We start from the raw sequence: 22,644 nt of genomic DNA, 5'->3' as shown, positions 1-22,644 counted from the left end.
CCAGAGACTAAAGCATCACCTAGATCTCCCCTTGTGGGTGGTTCCTCCGAACAGCATGCAAAGCAGCATGGGATGGAAGTCAGTTGAACCTGCCATAGCACTGAATGTTCACACAATGTCTTCTTTGGTTACAACCTTCTGCTTGGGCACGCACACACACACACAGACACACACGCACACACACAGCCTTTGCCATATGTCTAAACCATGAATCAGATGTTTGTGACCCTCTCTCTGGCCTCTTTACCAGAATACCCGATAATAAGTGCTGTAAGAATAAAATGGATATGTCAACAATCATCTTTGAAGTGAAATCCCCCTACCCCAATTTATTAAAACACTGACTGAATAGTATAATATATTAATGTGCATAAAACAAATTCATGAGGATTTATTTTTCTTCTGTTGTACCCCCCTCTGTTCTTTGCCCTAACCTTTGAAATCAACAGGGGACTTTCATCCATGTCTGACATGCAATAAGCATAATATTTGCATATGTGTAATACTGAAAAATATTTGGCTTGTTAACTGGCGTAATTGGGGTTTATTCTGTAAACTATAGGTTACTCTCTAACTGTCTTACACAACATTGGGACAGGTGCTGAATTCCCATGGATCATATGTAACTGACCGGGCCAATCAAGAGGAGGAACTGGTTGGCTATGGGTTCAGAGACTGTGGCATTGTTCACTCCTTTTCTCAGTACTGAATAGGACTGGACAGGTGAAAGCAATATGTTAGGAACTAGGTGAAGCTCTATTGCTTACAGTTTATATCCAGATTCTAGTGTATCTGAGAAATGCAGAAATACACATTAATTGGTGAAAGGTGAGTGAAAAGTAAGGTGAAGGCCATGTGAAATGTTCTAGGAAACACAACTGTTGTCGCAGTCTGCCAGCAATCTGGATCCAACCATTGGTTGGCAGTTTTCAGTCATTTCTTCTCCTTCATCCACAGCGGTCATGGAGGACCAATGAGAAAGTGTGTGTAATCAAGATGGGCGGGGCGTCCCTGAGGACTAGGGTTTAAAGTAGGATGTGTCATGCTGTCGCCAAGCAGACGACGTATCAATCAACATGATTCCCATTGTTCTGGCCTCAGTGCTCATCGCTAGCGGTAAGTGTCAGCCTCTATGTGCATGTGTGTGGACGTTAGACAGAGACTCCAACTGCAATCCTAGAGAGCTGAAGGGTGTGCAGGCTTTTGCTCTAGCCCAACACTGACACACCTGATTCAACTATTAGTCCAGACTGGCGACTATAATTAGTTAATCAGTTGAATCAGATATTCTTGTGCTGGGCTTTTACAATAACCTGCACTGTAGCCTTCCTGGACCGGAGTTGGTGACTTCTGAGTTAGAGAGAAAGACCTGACCTTGAACTGTCTCTCTGTCTACCCCCCCTAGCCCTCGGGTGCGGCACCCCTCCCATTGAGCCTCTGACCACCCGTGTGGTCAATGGAGTGGACGCCAAGCCCCACAGCTGGCCCTGGCAGGTACACTGACACCCCTATCTCCCTCTCTCCATGTACAATGATTATAATACTGGATTGCATTTATATAGGTCACTTTTTACCACAGGTCGTTCTTCACACATCTTAAGTATTTGTATGGATTAACTCATTCTATCCACCCTCAGTCTTTCTCACATTCTCTCTTTTTTCTTTTTTCTTTTTTCTTTCTTTCTTTCTTTCTTTCTTTCTTTCTTTCTTTCTTTCTTTCTTTCTTTCTTTCTTTCTTTCTTTCTTTCTTTCTTTCTTTCTTTCTTTCTTTCTTTCTTTCTTTCTTTCTTTCTTTCTTTCTTTCTTTCTTTCTTTCTTTCTTTCTTTCTTTCTTTCTTTCTTTCTTTCTTTCTTTCTTTCTTTCTTTCTTTCTTTCTTTCTTTCTTTCTTTCTTTCTTTCTTTCTTTCTTTCTCTCCAGATCTCTCTGCAGTATGAGAGGGATGGGGAGTGGAGACACACCTGCGGAGGATCTCTGATTGCCACCAACTGGGTCATGACCGCTGCTCACTGTATCAAGTAAGAGAGGCTACACATTCAAATGTACAGGCAAATACACACAGTGCATCCAAAGAACACCTTTGCACACTCACACACACACACACACACACACACACACACACACACACACACACACACACACATACACGCACACACACAGACATAGCTTTCGGCTCATATATGCTGTGACCATTGAGCATTCAACCTTCTACAACCCTCCCAGTCCCAGCCTGTCCTACAGAGTGTTCGTTGGAAAGCACAACCTGGTTGAGACTGAGGAAGGCTCTCAGGCCATCATCCCTGAGAAGCTTGTTGTCCATGAGAAGTGGAACCCCATCTTTGTGGCCTTTGGGTAAGAGTACAGCCCACAAATAGAAAGTCTAGCACAACAAACCTTAAATGGTACACTATGAAAACAGATATTGACAATAAAGGTCTAATGTGTTGCTAAGGGTTGTTTCATAAGCACCAAATGGAAGAAAGCAAAGCTATTTTTTTGGCCTTTACCTAAACAACACTGGATATGCAGAGCATTATGAGTAGCCTTATATACTTGCAGTACATCACAATATAAACTGGTCAGACGTTCAGTGGCATCACCTATCTATCCTTTCCTTCTACAACCCTCCCTCTCTGTTCCTGTCTCTGGTCCTTCAGAAATGACATTGCCCTGATCAAGCTGTCTGAGCATGTGACCCTGACTGACCAGGTTCAGCTTGGCTGTATCCCTGCTGCCAGCACTGTGCTGGACAACCAGTACCCCTGTTACATCACTGGCTGGGGCAGGGTCTACAGTAAGCCACTGTGTGTGTGTGTGTGTGTGTGTGTGTGTGTGTGTGTGTGTGTGTGTGTGTGTGTGTGTGTGTGTGTGTGTGTGTGTGTGTGTGTGTGTGTGTGTGTGTGTGTGTGTGTGTGTGTGTGTGTGTGTGTGTGTGTGTGTGTGTGTGTGTGTGTGTGTGTGTGTGTGTGTGTGTGTGTGTGTGTGCGTGCGTGTGTGCGTGCGTGCGTACGTGTGTTGATCACTTTCATGTGTGTGCCTGTAGGGTAACTAATTGTAGTGTGACATCTGTGTGTGTTTTAGCCGGAGGCCCCATTGCTGATAACCTGCAGCAGGCTCTGATGCCCGTGGTGGATCATGCCACCTGCTCCAAGCCCGACTGGTGGGGCATCGCTCTCAGGACCACCATGGTGTGTGCCGGAGGAGATGGCATTGTCGCTGGCTGCAACGTAAGTGTCTCTGGGGGATGCAAGAGGGAGAGAGAAACAGTGAGAGAGACAGTGAAACAGAGAGTATGTCGTGTGTGACATATGTGTTTGTGCATGAGCGTATGTTTGTGTGTGTGTGTGTGTGTGTGTGTGTGTGTTTGTGTGTGTGCATGTGTGCATGTGAGTGTTTATGTGTTGTGTTGTGTGTGAGAGTGGGGGTGTGAGAGTAACACATTAGTGAATTACGTTCACTCCACTACATATTTATTTGGGCAGTGAAGCTAAAACTTTTAATTTGGCTCTATACTCCAGCATTTTGTATTTCAGAGGAAATGCTTCAATTGAGGCGACAGTACAGAATGTCACCTTTTAATTGACAGTATTTTCATACCTATCTGTTCTACCGTTTAGAAATGAAAGCACTTTATGCACAGTATCTAGTCCCCCCATTTGAAGGTGTCATAAGTATTTGGACAAATTCACATAGAGTGAATTAAAGTAGTCAAAACATGTAGTATTTGGTCCCATATTCATAGCACGCAATGACTACATCAAGCTTGTGACTACAAACGTGTTAGATGCATTTGCAGTTTGTTTTGGTTGTGTTTCGGATTATGTTGTGCCTCTGTAACTTTCTCACTCATCATTATTCACAATTCATTCATGGTTATCCGTAACCATGGTAGCATCGACATTAACATAGAAGATTTCAGAAACATATTCTATTGTTATTTACAATAAAAGTGACTCCAAAATGACACAATACATTATTTACCATTAGTTATATTGGGCATAACATAATCCAACCAAAACAAAATGCAAATGCATCCAACAAGTTCGTAGTCACAAGCTTGGAATATGGGACTAAATACTACAACCTTTGACTACTTTAATACACTTTAAGTGAATACTTATGACACCTTCAAATAGGGGGACTAGATACATAAAACACTTTCATCTCTGAACTGTAAAACAGATATGTATGAAAATACTCCTCTGTAGCTCAGTTGGGAGAGCATGGCGCTTGTAACGCCAGGGTAGTGGGTTCGACCCCCGGGACCACCCATACGTAAATATATATGCACACATGACTGTAAGTCGCTTTGGATAAAAGCGTCTGCTAAATGGCATATTAAATAAAAGGTTACAATCGGTACTGTCACCTCATATGAAACATTTAATTTAAAATTCAATATGCTTGCATATAGAGACACATTTTTTAGCTTCAGTATCCAAATAAATGTATCTTTGTCTACCCCCCTAGCACTTGGGTGTGGCAACCCTCCCATTGAGCCTCTGGTCACCCATGTGGTCAATGGAGTGGACACCAAGCCCCACATGATTTTAATTTTAATTAAATGTTTCATATCCAAATAAATCCATAGGGGAGTGTATACAATGGGTATCATAAGTATTCACCCCCCTTGGATTTTTTCAAATTTTGTTGATTTACAAAGTGGCATTGAAATAGATTAAATGTGATGTAATTGATCTACACAAAATACTCCATAATGTCAAAGTGAAAGAACATTTTACAAATGTTTACCAATTAATAGAAATTGAACAACTAAAATATAGTCATTGCATAATATTCACCCACTTTGTTTAAATAATGACCTAAATGACAGAGTGAAAATAATAATTAAAATATACAAAATACAAATATTCCAAAATATGCATATTGTATGCAATAAGGCACTAAAGTAATACTGCAAAAATACATGGCAAAGGAATATGCCTAAATGCAAAGTTGTATCTTTGGGGCAAATCCAACACATCACTGAGTAACTGCCTTCTTATTTTCAAGCATGGTGGTGGCTACATCATGGTATGGGTATGCTTGACATCGGCAAAGACTGGGGAGTTTTTCAGGATAAAAAGAAACAGGATGGAGCTCAGCACAGGCAAAATCCTAGAGGAAAACCTGCTTCAGTCTGCTTTACACCAGACACTGGGAGAGTAATTCACCTTTCAGCAGGACAATAACCAAATCTATTTTGGAGTTGCTTACCAAGAAGACAGTGAATTGCCAAGTTACAGTTTTGACTTAAATCTGCTTGAAAATCTATGACAAGACTTGAAAATTGCTGTCTAGCCATGATCCCCAACACCTTGACAGAGCTTGAAGAATTGTGAAAAGAATACAGTGGCTTGCGAAAGTATTCACCCCCTTTGGCATTCTTGGGGTGAAGAGAGGTGTTGGGTTTGCGCTAGACATAGCGTTTCCTTGATGGCCAAAAAGCTAAATTTTAGTCTCATCTAACCAGAGTACCTTCTTCCATATGTTTGGCGAGTCTCCCACATGGCTTTTGGCGAACACCAAACGTGTTTGCTTATTTTTTTCTTTAAGCAATGGCTTTTTTCTGGCCACTCTTCCGTAAAGCCCAGCTCTGTGGAGTGTACGGCTTAAAGTGGTCCTATGGACAGATACTCCAATCTCCGCAGTGGAGCTTTCAGGGTTATCTTTGGTCTCTTTGTTGCCTCTCTGATTAATGCCCTCCTTGCCTGGTCCGTGAGGTTTGGTGGGCGGCCCTTTCTTGGCAGGTTTGTTGAGGTGGCATTTTCTTTCAATTTTTAATAATGGATTTAATGGTGCTCCATGGGATGTTCAAAGTTTTTGATCTTTTTTTATAACCCAACCCTGATCTGTACTTCTCCACAACTTTGTCCCTGACCTGTTTGGAGAGCTCCTTGGTCTTCATGGTGCCGCTTGGTTGGTGGTGCCCCTTGCTTAGTGGTGTTGCAGACTCTGGGGCCTTTCAGAACAAGTGTATATATACTGAGATCATGTGACAGATCATGTGACACCACTTTTCCGTTATGAATTATTTCAAATTTTTGGAAACAAGTTATTTTTTTCATTTCACTTCACCAATTTTGACTATTTTGTGTATGTCCATTACATGAAATCCAAATAAAAATCAATTTAAATTACAGGTTGTAATGCAACAAAATAGGAAAAACGGCAAGGGAGATGAAAACTTTTGCAAGGCACTGTAATGGGCAAATATTGCACAATCCAGATGTGCAAAGCTCTTAGAGACTTACTCAAGGAGACTCACAGCTATAATCGCTGCCAAAGGTGTTTCTAACATGTGTTGTCTCTTGTATTTCTGTAGCTCAGCTGGTAGAGCACGGCGCTTGTAACGCCAAGGTAGTGGGTTCGATCCCCGGGACCACCCATACACAAAAAAAAATGTATGCACGCATGACTGTAAGTCGCTTTGGATAAAAGCGTCTGTTAAATGGCATATTATTATGTATTGATTTTTCTTCCATTTACAGAGTATTTGGTGTAGATCATTGACATAAAATGACGAATAAATACATTTTAATCCCACTTTGTAACACAATAAAATGTGAAGAAATCCAAGGGGGGGAATATTTATGCCTTATTGCATGTCTTTGGTTAGGTATTAAAGCCCTTCCCTCCTCTCTTCCTATAGGGTGACTCTGGTGGGCCCCTGAACTGCAAGAACCCAGAGGGAGTTTGGGAGGTCCATGGTATTGCCAGCTTTGTTTCTGGTCTGGGCTGCAACTACGTGAAGAAGCCCACCGTCTTCACCCGCGTCTCCAACTTCAACGACTGGATCGACCAGGTAAAAGGACATGTACACATGACTCACAGAGCTAAGGTTCACACACACGTCATTACAGTGTTAATTAGCATGACATCGGCATTCTGGAAAAACCGTACATCTCAATAAAGTCGACTTTTCAGACATTGCAACAAAAAAAACAGTTTATTTTCACATGGATGTATTAATAGAACGAGGTGTTTAGTCCTAGAGTCATGAAACTTTCACAGAACATGGAGGGGAATGACTTCTTTCAATGTATGTATATATAAAAAATAAAATCACCGAAAGTGAGATACAAGGTTTTTCTAGGATGCTGATGATGAGGGAAAACCTTTGCAGGAAATGTCACCAATGACTTGTCTTGTTCTGTCTGTCTATTTTCTCAGGCTATGATGAGCAACTAAAGTGGAGCAGAATGGGGAATTGAGTACAATAAAGAAGGGACTCAGCAAAATGGCTTTGTGATGTATTTTACGTTCATTCTGTAACTTTAGGAATCATTCAATACTCCATGGTTGCCACAAGATGTCCTCAGTAACTCATGATAAAGATAGAGGATTTCTATAAGATGTTTCCTTTGTTGGAGATATATCTATACATTTATCTTCATACATACTTGATCAATCATTTGGGCATTCCGTTTTTTCATGCTGTTTACCTAATATTTGCTAATAGGAAAGTTTTGAGACATTCCACTTAAGAATGTGTGAAGATGATATCCTTCTAACAAAATGTGTTAAGAAGAGTAAAATGGAGACCTGTATGTTCACCCCACTTCAGAAAGATAGATCTAGTTCTCCATTTTCTGCTGTTGTACATATTCTGGGAATGGAAGGGTTTCATTCATGGGTGAGCCAGACCAATGTATTCTGCTCTCCATACAGTCTTCCTACATCTTTTGCTTTTGATGTGATTACACTACACATACTTGGCAGACAGGCTGGGAATGACACAGCCACAGAAGTAGGGCTAAGGAAAATTAAGTTTAAATTAGAATTTACTATCCATTTTTAGTATCCATCTCTCTCTCACTCACACACACACTCGCTTGCTCGTATGTGCACAAACACCCACTCACAGACAAACAGACACACAGACACAGACACACACACACACACACACACACACACACACACAAACATACTTGCTCTGTTTTGACAGGGCAATTTTTGAATGAGGGCAGATTCATTGACAGGCTGGCAGTAGACATGTCATGTCCGATTAGAGCAGGTCACTGTCACACCGACTGTGTGTGTGTGCCCGTGCATGGACACGTGCATAAAGTACATTGAATTTCTCATTATCTTAGTTTATGTTTTCTCAGTGTCTATGAGTGCACATAATAGTTTTTAACATATTTTGAAGCTACACATCAAGGGGTCAATTCAAGTCAGTCAATTCAAGAAGTCAACTGAAATTCCAATTAAATAATTGAAACTTCAGTTACTTTTCAATAAACAATAGATTAAGCTAAACTGTTTATGTGTAAACAAGCGTTATGCTCTTTCACGCTAAGCCCATGCGGAATAAAAAAATTATATTCTATAAGAATATTGGCCTACATCAATAATTCTAATGACCATTGGACAGATCCCAGATTGCACTGTTAAAATAGTTGCTTGAATCTGTTGTTGCTCTGGGGGTCTCTATCAATCTTTCTCTGGGCAGCTTTTGTCTGACGTGGGGTCTGGTCTGAAAAGAGCTTTGTCTCTCTCTGAAAGGAGCACAGGGGGACAGCTTGCCGCCTCGCATAGTAAATGCACAAAGCCCACCTTCCCAATTCGTGCAGCTGCAAGTGTTCTTGCTATATGTGGTTATAAGTTAAAGACAAGTAAGTAGGCTAAGTTGGCTGTTTTAATTTCAAGTGGCAGCATTTTAAAGTCAGGACGTTAAAGCTTTCCCCTATAACGACTCCATAGGGCGTTATATAGCCTATAACGGGACATATGACAGCGTCTTATGATCAAGGCACCACATAGTGTGAGAGAGAAAGCCGTTTATTGGATGTTCTCTATAGCCTACTTAAAATAGCTCAGTTTAACTGAGACTCCTCCATGCCTGAGCAGGGAGCGGGAGGGGAGGGGAGGGAGAGAGAGGGAGTATGCGTGCGACATCACAGTGATCCACATTGACAGTGGCGTCACTACTCTGTCGCCTCGCTCGAATCACCCATCTGCTAACTGGTTGGACCTCGCAGGCTCTCTCTTATTCCAGCAGTGCGCAGTGGACATTGAACCACTACGAACTGTTGAGAAGATTTGCCTGGAACTTGGTGGCAACTGCCTTGTAAAACAATAATAGTGCGCTTTTGTGACTTAACTTTATTCCTGAGGATGCAAGGGAATCCATTGTAGAGTCTGGTCGACTTATGGAGATATTTGGAGAGGATCTGCGCATATGTTGATTCCGGACAGTGCGATCTGCTGAATGAAGCAGCTACAAGTGAGTGAGTGAGATTGAATTTGTTTTAGTGCCTATTAATCCAAGTTATTGATGATGACTAGAATAGCTATCATTAGAAGAGAACAAGTTGAACAACAGTAGCACAAAACCCTTTTGTTGTCCAAATAGCCATTTCCCAGCCAACTTGCATGTGCAGTAGAAATCTGCTATTTGGAACAGTAGGCCTATATGTAACACACACACACACTCACACACACACACACACACACACACACACACACACACACACACACACACACACACACACACACACACACACACACACACACACACACACACACACACATGCACACACAGACTCTTATTGTTTGTCCAGAGAACAGAATCTAAGCCACTCATCCACATCCACCCCCACCCCATTCTAACAAACTCTTGTTGTCCACATAGCCATTTCATAACAGTTGGCAGTGGGTTTCACTGTATTGATCATGTCTGGTGGAGAGGGGACCAGCCGATATTGTGCACATTGGACTCACTCATCACTGAAATCAAACTGACATTCCCTCAGTCAAGTTACTTCTGGGGCCTGTTCAGGAGGGTAGAAAATAGATAGAAATGCTTTCTTTAGAACAGATATGAGGAAAGTTTTGCTTCGACCTGAATTTATTTTCTACACCTCAGTCTCTCTTGGTAGCTAGTGTCTAGCTATTGAGACTTGGTTATCCCACGCTTCAAGGCTTTAGCTAACCCGGGTAACTCACCACCAGGCTAGCTACACCAAACTAGCTTTTCTTACCTGGAAGGGTAGAATTGCTAACTCTACTCTCGCATTTAGCTCAACCCACTCAACCCAGTATTGACTGACCCGCACCCGTGGGGGGTGGCAGCACCGAGAGGGACTGGTTCTACGGGAGGAGACTCCCCTCTCGCACCCTCCCGGGGAAGCAACTCCTCCCAGTGTTCCGAGCTACCGTGGCATTAGCCAAAGGCAACTAGGACAAGCCCTTGTCCAGCAGGCCAAACCAGGCACTTTGTTGGCATGGACATTCAGGGCATGGAGGAGATAGGCCTTGACAAGCCGCTGGTGGTCAAGCCGTCATTGGCTGGCCACCTCTACCCCAGTGCCTCATCTGTAACCGGAACTACTCTCCCTGGTAAGACGGAGCACTTCACCGCCTCCATATTCCAAAAGGTCTACGTGTTTGCGACATGTTCAGTACAGGCATTGAAGCTAAAGTCCCTACTGTTGGCTTACCAGGCCGATTTCCCCTGTGTTTTATATACATGTTTTCACACCATGAGGTTGGAATAATACTGTGAAATTGTGAAAATTATGATAATACCCTTTTAGTGTAAGAGAAATTGCTCTTTGCTAAGAAGCTATTTTTGTTTATTTTTTACCATTTTCATTGAAAACAATCACAGTAAGGTACTTAAATGTTACCCAGAAATTATTTGATATGGAGATAAAATCGGCTGCATTGAACCTTCAATCAAAGGCACAGCCAACCAGAACCGATGGGACAAGATCTGTGTCAGTGCAGATCTCAACCTCCAGGCCTCCAGAGGCGCCATCCAAGGTTGTGGGCGCGCCATTAGTCTTCTATTGGTGGGGGAGAGAGCCTTGTAGCTCAACTTGTCCAGCCTCTCAGACAAGAAAAAGACAGATTTCCTTGACACTACTATTGCGCCGAAGGAACCGTTTGGGCCTTCTTCTGCTTGCACGCAGACAAACCGGTCTCCCCCTCTATGAGCCAAGGCTTTGTGGCAGGTAGATGGCAACTCACTGGCACCAGGGTTTTCTATAAAGCAAATCCCCCAGAGACACAGCAGGCTAGAAACCCACAGTTCGGCTCTCCTATCAGAGGCTGACAGTGGGGGAAGTGGTCCTTCGCTGCTACCGAAGCGGGGTCCCGCCCACCTGATTCCCCTGGGGGAATGAAGGGGCATCCGACCTAGGGGTACGTACATCCCCAGCGGCAGAGAGGGGCAGCCAACAGTTCACTGCACTGTCAGTCCACCATTCATGCCTACAGTTTGCCCCGGGGTCAGCGGCAATTACAATTGTCTCGCCTTAGAAGCTTATGGCTTTCCACCCGCCACCCTTCACTTCTACGGAAGAAGAGCGCTTTGCACATTTACTTGGAAAGAACGGGAGCATGGCGTAAAAGTGCCCAACTCTTCATGCCTTGGGGCCCCCCTGCAATGGCTATCCCATTGGATAGTGGAAGGTATTTTATTGGCTTACAATAGCAAGGGTTTACAGCCCACTGAGGGCCCGAGGGCTCATTCTTGGGCACTGTTCAAATGCATCTCTTTACAAGAGATTTGCGAGGTGGCATGTTGGGCCACCCATCATACATTTATGACGTTTTGCAGACTGGATGTCACTGCACCTTCATTGGCGCATACTGTCCTCAGTGTCAGGGTCACTGAGTGGTGATGCTGTTGGGACTACCCTGGCTTCGGAGAGCATGTCTGTGACACGGGAGTTGGACATATCCCATTGTGAGACATCAAAATGAGTATTTCAAAAATAACTTAGGGTTACTTGCGTAGTTCTATGATAATATGAGTGAGATGTCTCACCGCATTTCCCTGCTCGCAAGAATGCAAGGAAGAGGCATGCTTGAGAATGACCAGTGGTCTGGCGAGTGGCGCCTCATAAGGAGGAGAGGGGCTCACCATATTCGCAACTTGACCGATCTGTCTCCAACAGACGTTGTGTGATTGGTTCTTCGAGCTGTCAGTGATCCGCTGAGCAAATCGCATTGTGAGACATCTCACTCATATTATCATAGAACCGAGGTTACACAAGTAACCCTAAGATATCTTGATGCAAACCATTTCGCTTTACATATGTTGCACAAAATCATGAAATGACTCCTTTAAATTATGATCTCCAATGTCAATGTAAATGGCCATTTCAACTTGATGCTCTCTCCTCGCCTCTCTTTGATACCCTGTGGTCTCATTTCCCCTCGCATCAGTAATAGAGTTCTACAGAACATTCTAGAGCTGGCAGAGAGCTGAGAGGGGAATTGTGCTGAAAATGAGTCTAGTGCTTGCCTGGATCTCACGTGGCCTGATGCCACAGTCAAGAAACCAAACCAATTCCCATTGGTATAATATCAACTCTATTACTCAAAGTCAGTCAAGTGCATCATTGCCATAACCCTTATTAGGAACTATACCTGTCTTGATTTGGATTGGTTAAGAGTGGCAGGGAGAGTGGAGAGAAGTTTGAAATTAGTTTTCAACAGCAGTGTGTCTCTCCATTTGCCTCAATCAGTCTTTGCATGGGGAAATGTGTGTAATTGGAATTATATTCACTGAAACAGACACTATCCAACTCACTCAGTCACACACGTACAGGCCCAGGTTGATATCAACACATCCACAAACCTGCAACTAAACACACACTCATAAGGTCTACTTCACAAACAAATTTGAATTTGCAATTAGATTACATCTATAATATATGTTGATAACATTTGGAAATGTTTTAAGTATAATGCACTCCTAAGAACAGTGCTTTCAATGTATGAGGCCAGTTCAGTGGTCTATCAGTGGAAACAGCGCCACTGTTCGCCCCACCACCTTTGTTATTGTTTTTGTTTCGTGGATGTAACAGAGGAGAAACGGAGGAGAGGAGCCTCCGGCAGCATGGTAAAAGAAATTGCAGTACGTATTCTGCTGTTCTATCGCACGTCCAATGAAGTCCGTGGGGGAAAAAAAGTGTTTGTTGTTTGCAGTAGCTTCTTTGTTGTAATATTCCAAATGGAAGTGGCAGTTCCACCAATTAAGCATTCCAGCTTTAAAGGTCAAATGCAGCTGTTTTTATCTCAATATTAAATAATGTCTTGGTAACAATTAAGTACCTTACTGTGATTGTTTTCCAAAACTCCATCCCACCAAAACAGGCTCTTACATTATTTACATTTACATTTTAGTCATTTAGTAGATGCTCTTATCCAGAGCGACTTACTGCATTCATCTTAAGATACTGTAGCTAGGCGAGACAACCACATACAGTGAGGGAAAAAAGTACTTGATCCCCTGCTGATTTTGTACGTTTGCCCACTGACAAAGACATGATCAGTCTATAATTTTAATGGTAGGTTTATTTGAACAGTGAGAGACAGAATAACAACAAAAAAATCCAGAAAAACGCATGTCAAAAATGTTATAAATTGATTTGCATTTTAATGAGGGAAATAAGTATTTGACCCCTCTGCAAAACATGACTTAGTACTTGGTGGCAAAACCCTTGTTGGCAATCACAGAGGTCAGACTTTTCTTGTAGTTGGCCACCAGGTTTGCACACATCTCAGGAGGGATTTTGTCCCACTCCTCTTTGCAGATCTTCTCCAAGTCATTAAGGTTTCATAGCTGATGTTTGGCAACTCGAACCTTCAGCTCCCTCCACAGATTTTCTATGGGATTAAGGTCTGGAGACTGGCTAGGCCACTCCAGGACCTTAATGTGCTTCTTCTTGAGCCACTCCTTTGTTACCTTGGCCGTGTGTTTTGGGTCATTGTCATGCTGGAATACCCATCCACGACCCATTTTCAATGCCCTGGCTGAGGAAAGGAGGTTCTCACCCAAGATTTGACGGTACATGGCCCCGTCCATCGTCCCTTTGATGCGGTGAAGTTGTCCTGTCCACTTAGCAGAAAAACACCCCCAAAGCATAATGTTTCCACCTCCATGTTTGACGGTGGGGATGGTGTTCTTGGGGTCATAGGCAGCATTCCTCCTCCTCCAAACACGGCGAATTGAGTTGATGCCAAAGAGCTCCATTTTGGTCTCATCTGACCACAACACTTTCACCCAGTTCTCCTCTGAATCATTCAGATGTTCATTGGCAAACTTCAGACAGGCATGTATATGTGCTTTCTTGAGCAGGGGGACCATGCGGGCGCTGCAGGATTTCAGTCCTTCATGGCGTAGTGTGTTACCAATTGTTTTCTTGGTGACTATGGTCCCAGCTGCCTTGAGATCATTGACAAGATCCTCCCTTGTAGTTCTGGGCTGATTCCTCACCGTTCTCATGATCATTGCAACTCCACGAGGTGAGATCTTGCATGGAGCCCCAGGCCGAGGGAGATTGACAGTTATTTTGTGTTTCTTCCATTTGCGAATAATCGCACCAACTGTTGTCACCTTCTCACCAAGCTGCTTGGCGATGGTCTTCTAGCCCATTCCAGCCTTTCCCTCATTAAAATGCAAATCAATTTATAACATTTTTGACATGCGTTTTTCTGGATTTTTTTGTTGTTATTCTGTCTCTCACTGTTCAAATAAACCTACCATTAAAATTATAGACTGATAATTTCTTTGTCAGTGGGCAAACCTACAAAATCAGCAGGGGATCAAATACTTTTTTCCCTCACTGTATCACATTCGTAGTAAGTACATTTTTCCTCAGTAATCATCATTCTCATCATTTTCACAATTTCACGGTATTATTCCAACCTTATAGTGTGGAAATATATATAAAACACAGGAAAATAAAGTTTGGACTGCACTGGGCCTTTAAGACACCTTACAGATAGATGTAGGATCTTAATTTGATCACCCTGTTGCAGGATAACTTTCCTGCAATGTAGTGTATTTCTGAAGTCCCTTACGAAAAATATATCAACTCCCACAAAAATGTCCATTAATTTTAATCCACATAATAATTCTAATTTCCTGTTGCTTTAGGGTTATTTTCCTGCTGTAGAAAACTGGCTCAAATTATGATCCTACATCTGTATGTGGTGAATCACCTGTTAGTGATATGGTAATCCGTCCCCAGTTAACCCCTCTAGCGTGCTAGTCTGGACTGAAGAGCAGGTCCCCTCAGGGAAGAACATGTTCACATCGGGTACATTGTCCCTGCACAGGGAGGTCCTGACCCCTGGCAAAGACTGCCCATTATCTCAGTGTCTATATGTGTGCATATGTGTTTATGCAAGACATCAGTGTTAAATGGGTGCATGTAAATGGGTACATGTTCATGTATTATATCTCCTATTTCCCTCTTTGCTCAGGGGCCATTTGTTGGGGCTAACACAAGGGACAGCACAGCATCAGTCAGCCAAAGCCATAAAGCCCAGGATGTGCCAGTAAACCACTGATTCGGGCTTGAGTGGAACTTGGAGGATTTAATTTTAGGGTGTACAAGGAAGTTGACCATGGAGACAGAGCTGAGGACAGGTCTCTCTGCATGGGCCATAATGGCCATAGTGTGTAACTCTGTAGTGGGCGTCCTCACTCTCATCCTCTTTGTCATCCTCTACAAGGCCTGCAAGGTGCCTTCCTGCCAAGAGAGGGCGCCAGTGCTGACAGCAGCCCAGGAGCAGCAGAAGGGCGAACAGAAATACTTACTCACTATAGCCTGTTGATGGACGTAAAGAGGACAAACACTCTCTGGCCAAACAGACTGCACACACACACACACACGCACACACACACACCTCTCTCTCGCCGTCTGTATTTGAGTCCCTTTCTCTCTCTCTTTGCCTCTCCCTGCCACTCAGTTGAGCTTGGAGCAACAGAACATGACAAGTGTTACGCATTACGTTTAAAAAAAAAACACCAACATAAATCCTCTTATCTCCTTGGCTCTGCTCTGGGACTATCCATCTGTCAGTTTGTTTAAACTCAGCAGTCTGGCCTTACCCTGCTCATCTCCACTGAACCAGTCTGGGGATTGAGGGAAAGGGTAAATGAGAAAGCGAATGAGAAGAGAGAGAGAGGGAGGGAAAGAGAACAGCCCTCATCTCATCAGCGACAGATTGATGTTTGCTAACTGGAGAAATAATGATGGCAAGTATAGTGAAATAGACCACGAGAGAGACAGAGCAGAGAGTAGAGAGGGAGATAGAGAGATATATGCGGAAAACAAAGGACGGCCATGAAGATGGATGAGAGAGAAAGAATGGAATGTTTTTATGTGTTGTTTACTAAGAGAACATTCAAGAAAGAAGAAAAACACTTCAACTAAAAGTCGTGGTGTAACACTTATATATGTCTGTCTGACACTTACTGGGTTCATATGAAACTAAATATTTGATATTTATAGACAACCTTCTAAAGGAGTGACACCCAAAGATACAGTATAACGAGAATATTTTAGAAAGACTCCCATAGTTAATGATGGTGTGACGCGGTAAATCAAAATGACTACTTGAAACAGATGGCTCTACCATGTACTGTACTATGCCAATCAGCATTCCACATGTGTAATTATGATGGTGATGTTGTTCTATGAATCATGGACATAATGTTGGCTTACATTTTTTATTAACGCAATAAATGTTTTACTTTTGTGTAACTTTTGGGGATGTATATTACTGACCTTCATAAATCATTTCACTACAACCAGCACAAAATAACAACCACAGCATTGTCCTCACAGTGCATGATTATCCATCGAAATATGGGGAGCAAAGTCCAACTATTGCACTGTAGTAAAGGCTGGCTCTAGCAGGTCTTGAATCACGTTTCCCATAGTGTTGATTAAACCACAATCTCATTAGTGTGGGTCACTGATGTAGCTTCAGTAAGTTGCTGCTGTGCATGCATGTTCTCACCGCATGCATGTTCCAGGATCTCTGAGCTCCACAGGTCATTCAGTGTCTCGCGTTCACATGTGCTCCAGTACCTCCCGATTTACAAATTAAGCACTGTTACTGGAGGATTCACAGTCAAGCCATAGCAATTAGGTAATAAGCCTCACACACACACACACACGTGCGCACCTGCGCGCATAACAAGCTCTGTGTCAATATGAAGGACCATAAGCCTACCACAGGGTCTCATCCAGTGCCTCCTCGGTTCCATCGCTGTCCTCTATCTCTCTACACAACTGTCTTCTCTTTGATCCCACCTGTTCTTTTGACTTTCCTGACCCGTTGACTGTTTGCTTGCCGGCTTGCAGTCGATGGAGTCTGACTAGTGCCTCTAACTCTTTTGCACTCCATAGCTTCGAGCCCTTACTCCTGTGTGTGAACAGAACAGTCACAGAGTACCTCAGACAGATGGCAGAGGCCTTTGGTGGCTTGTTGTGCTTCTACCTGGCAGTGTTTTACTAAATGAGTATGTTCGTCAGAGAGGAGTCCCTCTATTGCTGCCCCCTCCACCAGCTCTGCTACATCCTGTTCTTTAGCTGCCTGCCTCTCTCTCTTTCTGTCTCTCTCTGTCAAACAATTTCAGGTAACCTCACCCATTGTGTCTGTAAAGGAGTGAAGGACATATTCGTTGTTTAGTCTAAGGGAGGAAATGTAAAATAAAATCCAATGAAGGACTACGCTTCTTCCACCAAAATGGCGACTCTTCAGAGTTAATGTGATATGTCCCACCATGTTTTAAGCAAAGTTGACATTTCCCTCTCGCAAAGAAACACTGGGGTATTGTGGAGGACAGTTCACTTGACTGTCACTCATTTCAAATGACAAGTTCTGACTTCTCTTAATGCAATACTGACCATGAATCACTATGCTGACCTTCCATGATTCACAGATTGGCCCCTGAAGGGCTGAGAGACCTTCTCTGTTGGGGTTAGGAGTAACTGCCAATCCTCCGCCACTCACATTTATCAACATGGTAAACTTGGATCCATGGGATCCTTCCTATAAGGAAAGGACTGCAATAGCCAGTAGTATTGGTAGTGTTTACTCATCATTCAGTCTTCTAATTGACCTATCCTGGTTTAGATTTAAGAGCTGTACTCAACATCGCATTACATAACTCAATGAGCAAATATTTGCAAACACAAATTACTAATAAACAGAGGACTGCACAATAATCTGCTTCTCCATCTGCACCGCTGGAGGGTTTGCATAACCTACATCCAGGGAGAAAGGTTGGGATGAAGTCAGTCACTGAGGATACAGAATAGTGTGTGTGTGTGTGTGTGTGTGTGTGTGTGTGTTTGTGTATGTTTGTCTGTGTGTGTGTGTGTGTGTGTGTGTGTGTCTTATTGAAAGATAATGGGGCATGGGACCCACAGTAGTGGAAGTGAATAATGAATGAGTCACCAGGCAGCATCACATCTGATCACGTCACATCTGCATAGTGGGTGGCATTGGGATTCCCACCCCAAAATAAACATTCCGAAATCAGGTTTATCAAGCCGATTCACAAATGCAGATCACTATGATTCATCAAATCAGCCTATCATGTCACACCCTGATCTGTTTCACCTGTGTCGCCCATCTTCCCCATTATCCCCAGTGTATTTACAGTGCTATGAAAAGGTATTTGCCCCCTTTCTAATTTTCTCTACTTTTGCATATTTTTGATACTGAATGTTATCAGATCTTCAACCAAAACCTAATATTAGATAAGGGGAACATAAGTGAACAAATAACACAACAATTACATATTTATTTCATAAACAAAGTTATGCAACACCCAATTCCCCTGTGTGAAAAAGTAATTGCCCCCTTACCCTCAATAACTGGTTGTGCCACCTTTAGTTGCAATGACTCCAACCAAATGCTTCCTGTAGTTGTTGATCAGTCTCTCACGTCGCTGTGGAGGAATTTTGGCCCACTCTTCCATGCAGAACTGCTTTAACTCAGTGACGTGTGGGTTTTCAAGCATGAACTGCTCGTTTCAAGTCCTGCCACAACATCTCAATTGGGATTAGGTCTGGACTTTGACTAAGCCATTCCAAAACTTCAAATTTGTTGCTTTTTAGCAATTTTCATGTAGACTTGATTGTGTGTTTTGGATCATTGTCTTGCTGCATGACCCAGCTGCGCTTCAGCTTCAGCTCACAGACGGATGGTCTGACATTCTCCTGTAGAATTCTCTGATACAGAGCAGAATTCATGGTTCCTTCTATTAAGGCAAGTCGTCCAGGTCCTGAGGCAGCAAAGCATCCCTAAACCATCACACCACCACCACCATGCTTGACCTTTGGTATGATGTTCTTACTGTGGAATGCAGTGTTTGGTTTTCGCCAGGCATAATGGGACCCATCTCGTCCAAACTCTGCATTCCACAGTAAGAACATCATACCAAAGGTCAAGCATGGTGGTGGTGGTGTGATGGTTTAGGGATGCTTTGCTGCCTCAGGACCTGGACGACTTGCCTTAATAGAAGGAACCATGAATTCTGCTCTGTATCAGAGAATTCTACAGGAGAATGTCAGACCATCCATCTGTGAGCTGAAGCTGAAGCGTAGCTGGGTCATGCAGCAAGACAATGATCCAAAACACACAATCAAGTCTACATGAAAATTGCTAAAAAGCAACAAATTGTAAGTTTTGGAATGGCCTAGTCAAATTCCAGACCTAATCCCAATTGAGATGTTGTGGCAGGACTTGAAACGAGCAGTTCATGCTTGAAACCCCACACGTCACTGAGTTAAAACAGTTCTGCATGGAAGAGTGGGCCAAAATTCCTCTACAGCGACGTGAGAGACTGATCAACAACTACAGGAAGCATTTGGTTGGAGTCATTGCAGCTAAAGGTGGAACAACCAGTTATTGAGTGTAAGGGGGCAATTACTTTTTCACACAGAGGAATTGGGTGTTGCATAACTTTGTTTATGAAAAAAATTAAATAAGTATGTAATTGTTGTGTTATTTGTTCACTTATGTTCCCTTTATCTAATATTAGGTTTTGGTTGAAGATCTGATAACATTCAGTATCACAAATATGCAAAAGTAGAGAAAATTTGAAAACATTTCCCTTGCTCCTGTCTTTCTCAAGTTCCTGTTTTCTAGTTTTCCCGGTTTTGACCATTCTGCCTGCCCTGACCCTGAGCCTGCCTGCCGTTCTGTACCTTGTTACACCACCCTGGATTATTGACCTCTGTCTACCCTGACCCTGAGACTGCCTGCCGTTCTGTACCTTTTGGGCTCTGATCTGGATTACTGACCTCTGGCTGCCCTTGACCTGTCGTTTGCCTGCCCCCTGTTTTTGTAATAAACTTTTGTTACTTTGACACTGTCTGCATCTGGGTCTTCTCCTGAAACGTGATATATCAGTTCCATTTTGTAACTAATTTAATGTATCTGCTTGTGTTCCCTCATATTAAGCCTCACATTGATGTGATTAGCTGTTTTCTTTTCAGGATAACCAGGGCTACAAGTAGAATGAAAAAGAATTTGACATAAAAAAGTTACATTCATGAGTTTTATTCACTAACCACAGCATTGTCCTCACAGTGCATGATTATCCATCGAACTATGGGGAACAAAGTGCAGCTATATCTGCTTGTGCTCCCTCATATTTAGCCACACATTTAAGTGATTTGCTGTTTTCTTTTCAGGACAACCAGGGCTACAAGTAGAATGAAGTTAATGAGTTTTATTCACTAGTGTCACTTCAAAGATGAGGTCCGCCAAACAAAAACCTGATAGAAAAAGCATTTATAAGAATAATGTAAGTACAGGAAATGTTGGCTCAGTGTGAAATGTATATTCAAATAGTCTGTGACAACTGTATTCAATTTGAAGTTTGTGACAGCAACAATATGAGTCACAGTATTAGACACTATTCCCTGGGTGGAAATGTATCAAATGTACTGTTATATCCACAAAACCCATTGTCTTATACCAATGCCTGTTGTCTGTTTGTCACTGTTTGAAGTCTGTCTGACAGCTAGCTATAAGAAAGCTCAGGAAAACCTCAGGAATGATCACAATGCACTACTTCTTTATGATCTTGTATGTCGAAAAACTATTACATTCTAACGAGTCCTGTGTTCGTGAATGTTATCTAAGCTTTCTATGATGGGGTCATAATAGTCTGTAGTTCAAACCGATCCGCCTTTAGATTTTCGGGATGTTGTCTTACAAACTCCGCTCTAGCGCAGCTGCCGTCTACCACAGAGATGAGTGGCTGCTATGGGCGGATCCAGAACAAATAGACGTCTTAACCATGTACAGTAGCTCAAACAGGCGATTCAGGAGGTGTTCAGAACCACTCAAATGTCGCCTGCGCCGAATTGGGACGGATACGATTAATTTGTAAATCAGGAAGTGCTGGAGAAAATGTGCATCGGTTTTAACATAGGCCTACAAAGATGCCATGAATGCGCATTACAATGCATCATAGACTAACCTACATCAATTATTTCTGAGCAGATTGGATATACAGTTTATTACCCAGGTCTGCATGACAATAGCCAAAACAGATCTGGAACCAGGCTAATGCAGCAACGTATAGCACCTACAGCAGTGACGCACACTAATGAGACGCACACTCTAAAGCCTCAAAAGGTAACTACATATGGGAGAAGTCCCAGGAAGACGTAATGTTGGCCTGTGTACCGCGCACGCGTAATTATCAATTCAGAACCATGGACAGTTACCTCGAGTCATTGCGAAAGAAATACAGAAGCGTCTAGCCGCACCTGGACAGAACCGCACCTGTAGTGACTGCCATGATGTTTCCACATGCTATGGTTCCATGTACCCTTTCCCCAAGAATGTTGAATTGTAAACTGATAGGGAATACATATGAAGATTATTGAAACCACTTCTCCAGATGTCATTGGTATTCACGCACGCACACACAGGCCACATATGCACGCCCACACACACGCGCGCACGCGCGCACACACGCACGCACGCACGCACACACACACACACACACACACAATAAGCTCTGTGCCAAAATGAAGGACCATAAACCTACCACATGGCCTCTTGGGCCTTACCTTGGTCTCATTGTAATTCCACTCCTCCAATTGCGTGTCTCGCCAACCTCCCAGTCATCACCTACCCTATGTTTGGAGCACCATCTATTGGTTCATACTGGCTAAGACAACTGTCCCTTCAAATAATAATTTCAAAATATACTAGCCTTGGCTTTATTGTTATTGATTAATGTGCTGTTAGTACATGATATTGCTGCTCTTTGCTGGAATGATAACGACATGTTGTTTTAATTGCCAGCCAGTGAAATGTAATGGAGGGGAAGGCACAAGGCAGTCTGGAATAGATATTCTCCGACAAAAAATTATATATATTTTATAAAAACATTTATTTAAACTATAGGCTATGTCATATGCCAGAAAAGGCCTTGCCACCCCTCTGAGCGTGGTTCCTCTCTAGGGTTCTTCCTAGGGAGGTTATCCCTTCGTTCCGCAACTAGCCATTTAAATTAACATTTCTATAACACATTTGACTTTTACTTAGCCATCTGTAACAGTAAAAGTAAAAGTAATAATACAAATAATTTTTTTTTAAATTTAAATGGATAGTTGCGGGACGAAGCTTCCTGGCCACTGTGCTTCTGCTTCTGCATTGCTTTCTTTTGGGGATTTAGGCCGGGTATCTGTAAAGCAATTTGTGACAACTGCTGATTTAGACTACAAATTAGGATCTTTATTAGAGTTATGCCATAAAAAAATCACTGGTCCACATTGTCAGGCCATGGTGGAACGGTTTTACGCTCGGTAAGGCGAGATCATTATGGGCGAGACCGATTAACGGATCCGTACCC

The 22,644-nt window shown here is 42.8% G+C and overlaps 1 protein-coding gene across 1 annotated transcript; it reads left to right on the top strand.

Moving 5' to 3' along the window:
- Positions 1–1,070: 1,070 nt before the first annotated feature.
- On the top strand, positions 1,071–7,325 carry ela3l (elastase 3 like). Its single transcript, XM_084180345.1, has 8 exons — positions 1,071–1,116; positions 1,406–1,494; positions 1,920–2,017; positions 2,223–2,351; positions 2,657–2,793; positions 3,081–3,226; positions 6,652–6,804; positions 7,173–7,325. Exons 1-8 carry the CDS (start codon positions 1,077–1,079, stop codon positions 7,188–7,190), a joined length of 810 nt encoding a protein of 269 aa, XP_084036471.1. The 5' UTR covers positions 1,071–1,076; the 3' UTR covers positions 7,191–7,325.
- The last annotated feature ends 15,319 nt before the right edge of the window (positions 7,326–22,644 follow it).

Source organism: Coregonus lavaretus, assembly GCF_964263955.1.
Source record: "Coregonus lavaretus genome assembly, chromosome: 17".
NCBI lineage: Eukaryota > Metazoa > Chordata > Actinopteri > Salmoniformes > Salmonidae > Coregonus > Coregonus lavaretus.
This window is presented reverse-complemented; position numbering and strand designations above follow the sequence as displayed.

Bases quoted from the DNA above. Each gene is read 5' to 3' on its own strand.
- ela3l (XM_084180345.1), top strand. From the start codon at position 1,077: ATGATTCCCATTGTTCTGGCCTCAGTGCTCATCGCTAGCG. The intron at 1,117-1,405 runs GTAAGTGTCAGC...TACCCCCCCTAG, and splicing joins CTCAGTGCTCATCGCTAGCG to CCCTCGGGTGCGGCACCCCT. The intron at 2,794-3,080 runs GTAAGCCACTGT...TGTGTGTTTTAG, and splicing joins TGGCTGGGGCAGGGTCTACA to CCGGAGGCCCCATTGCTGAT.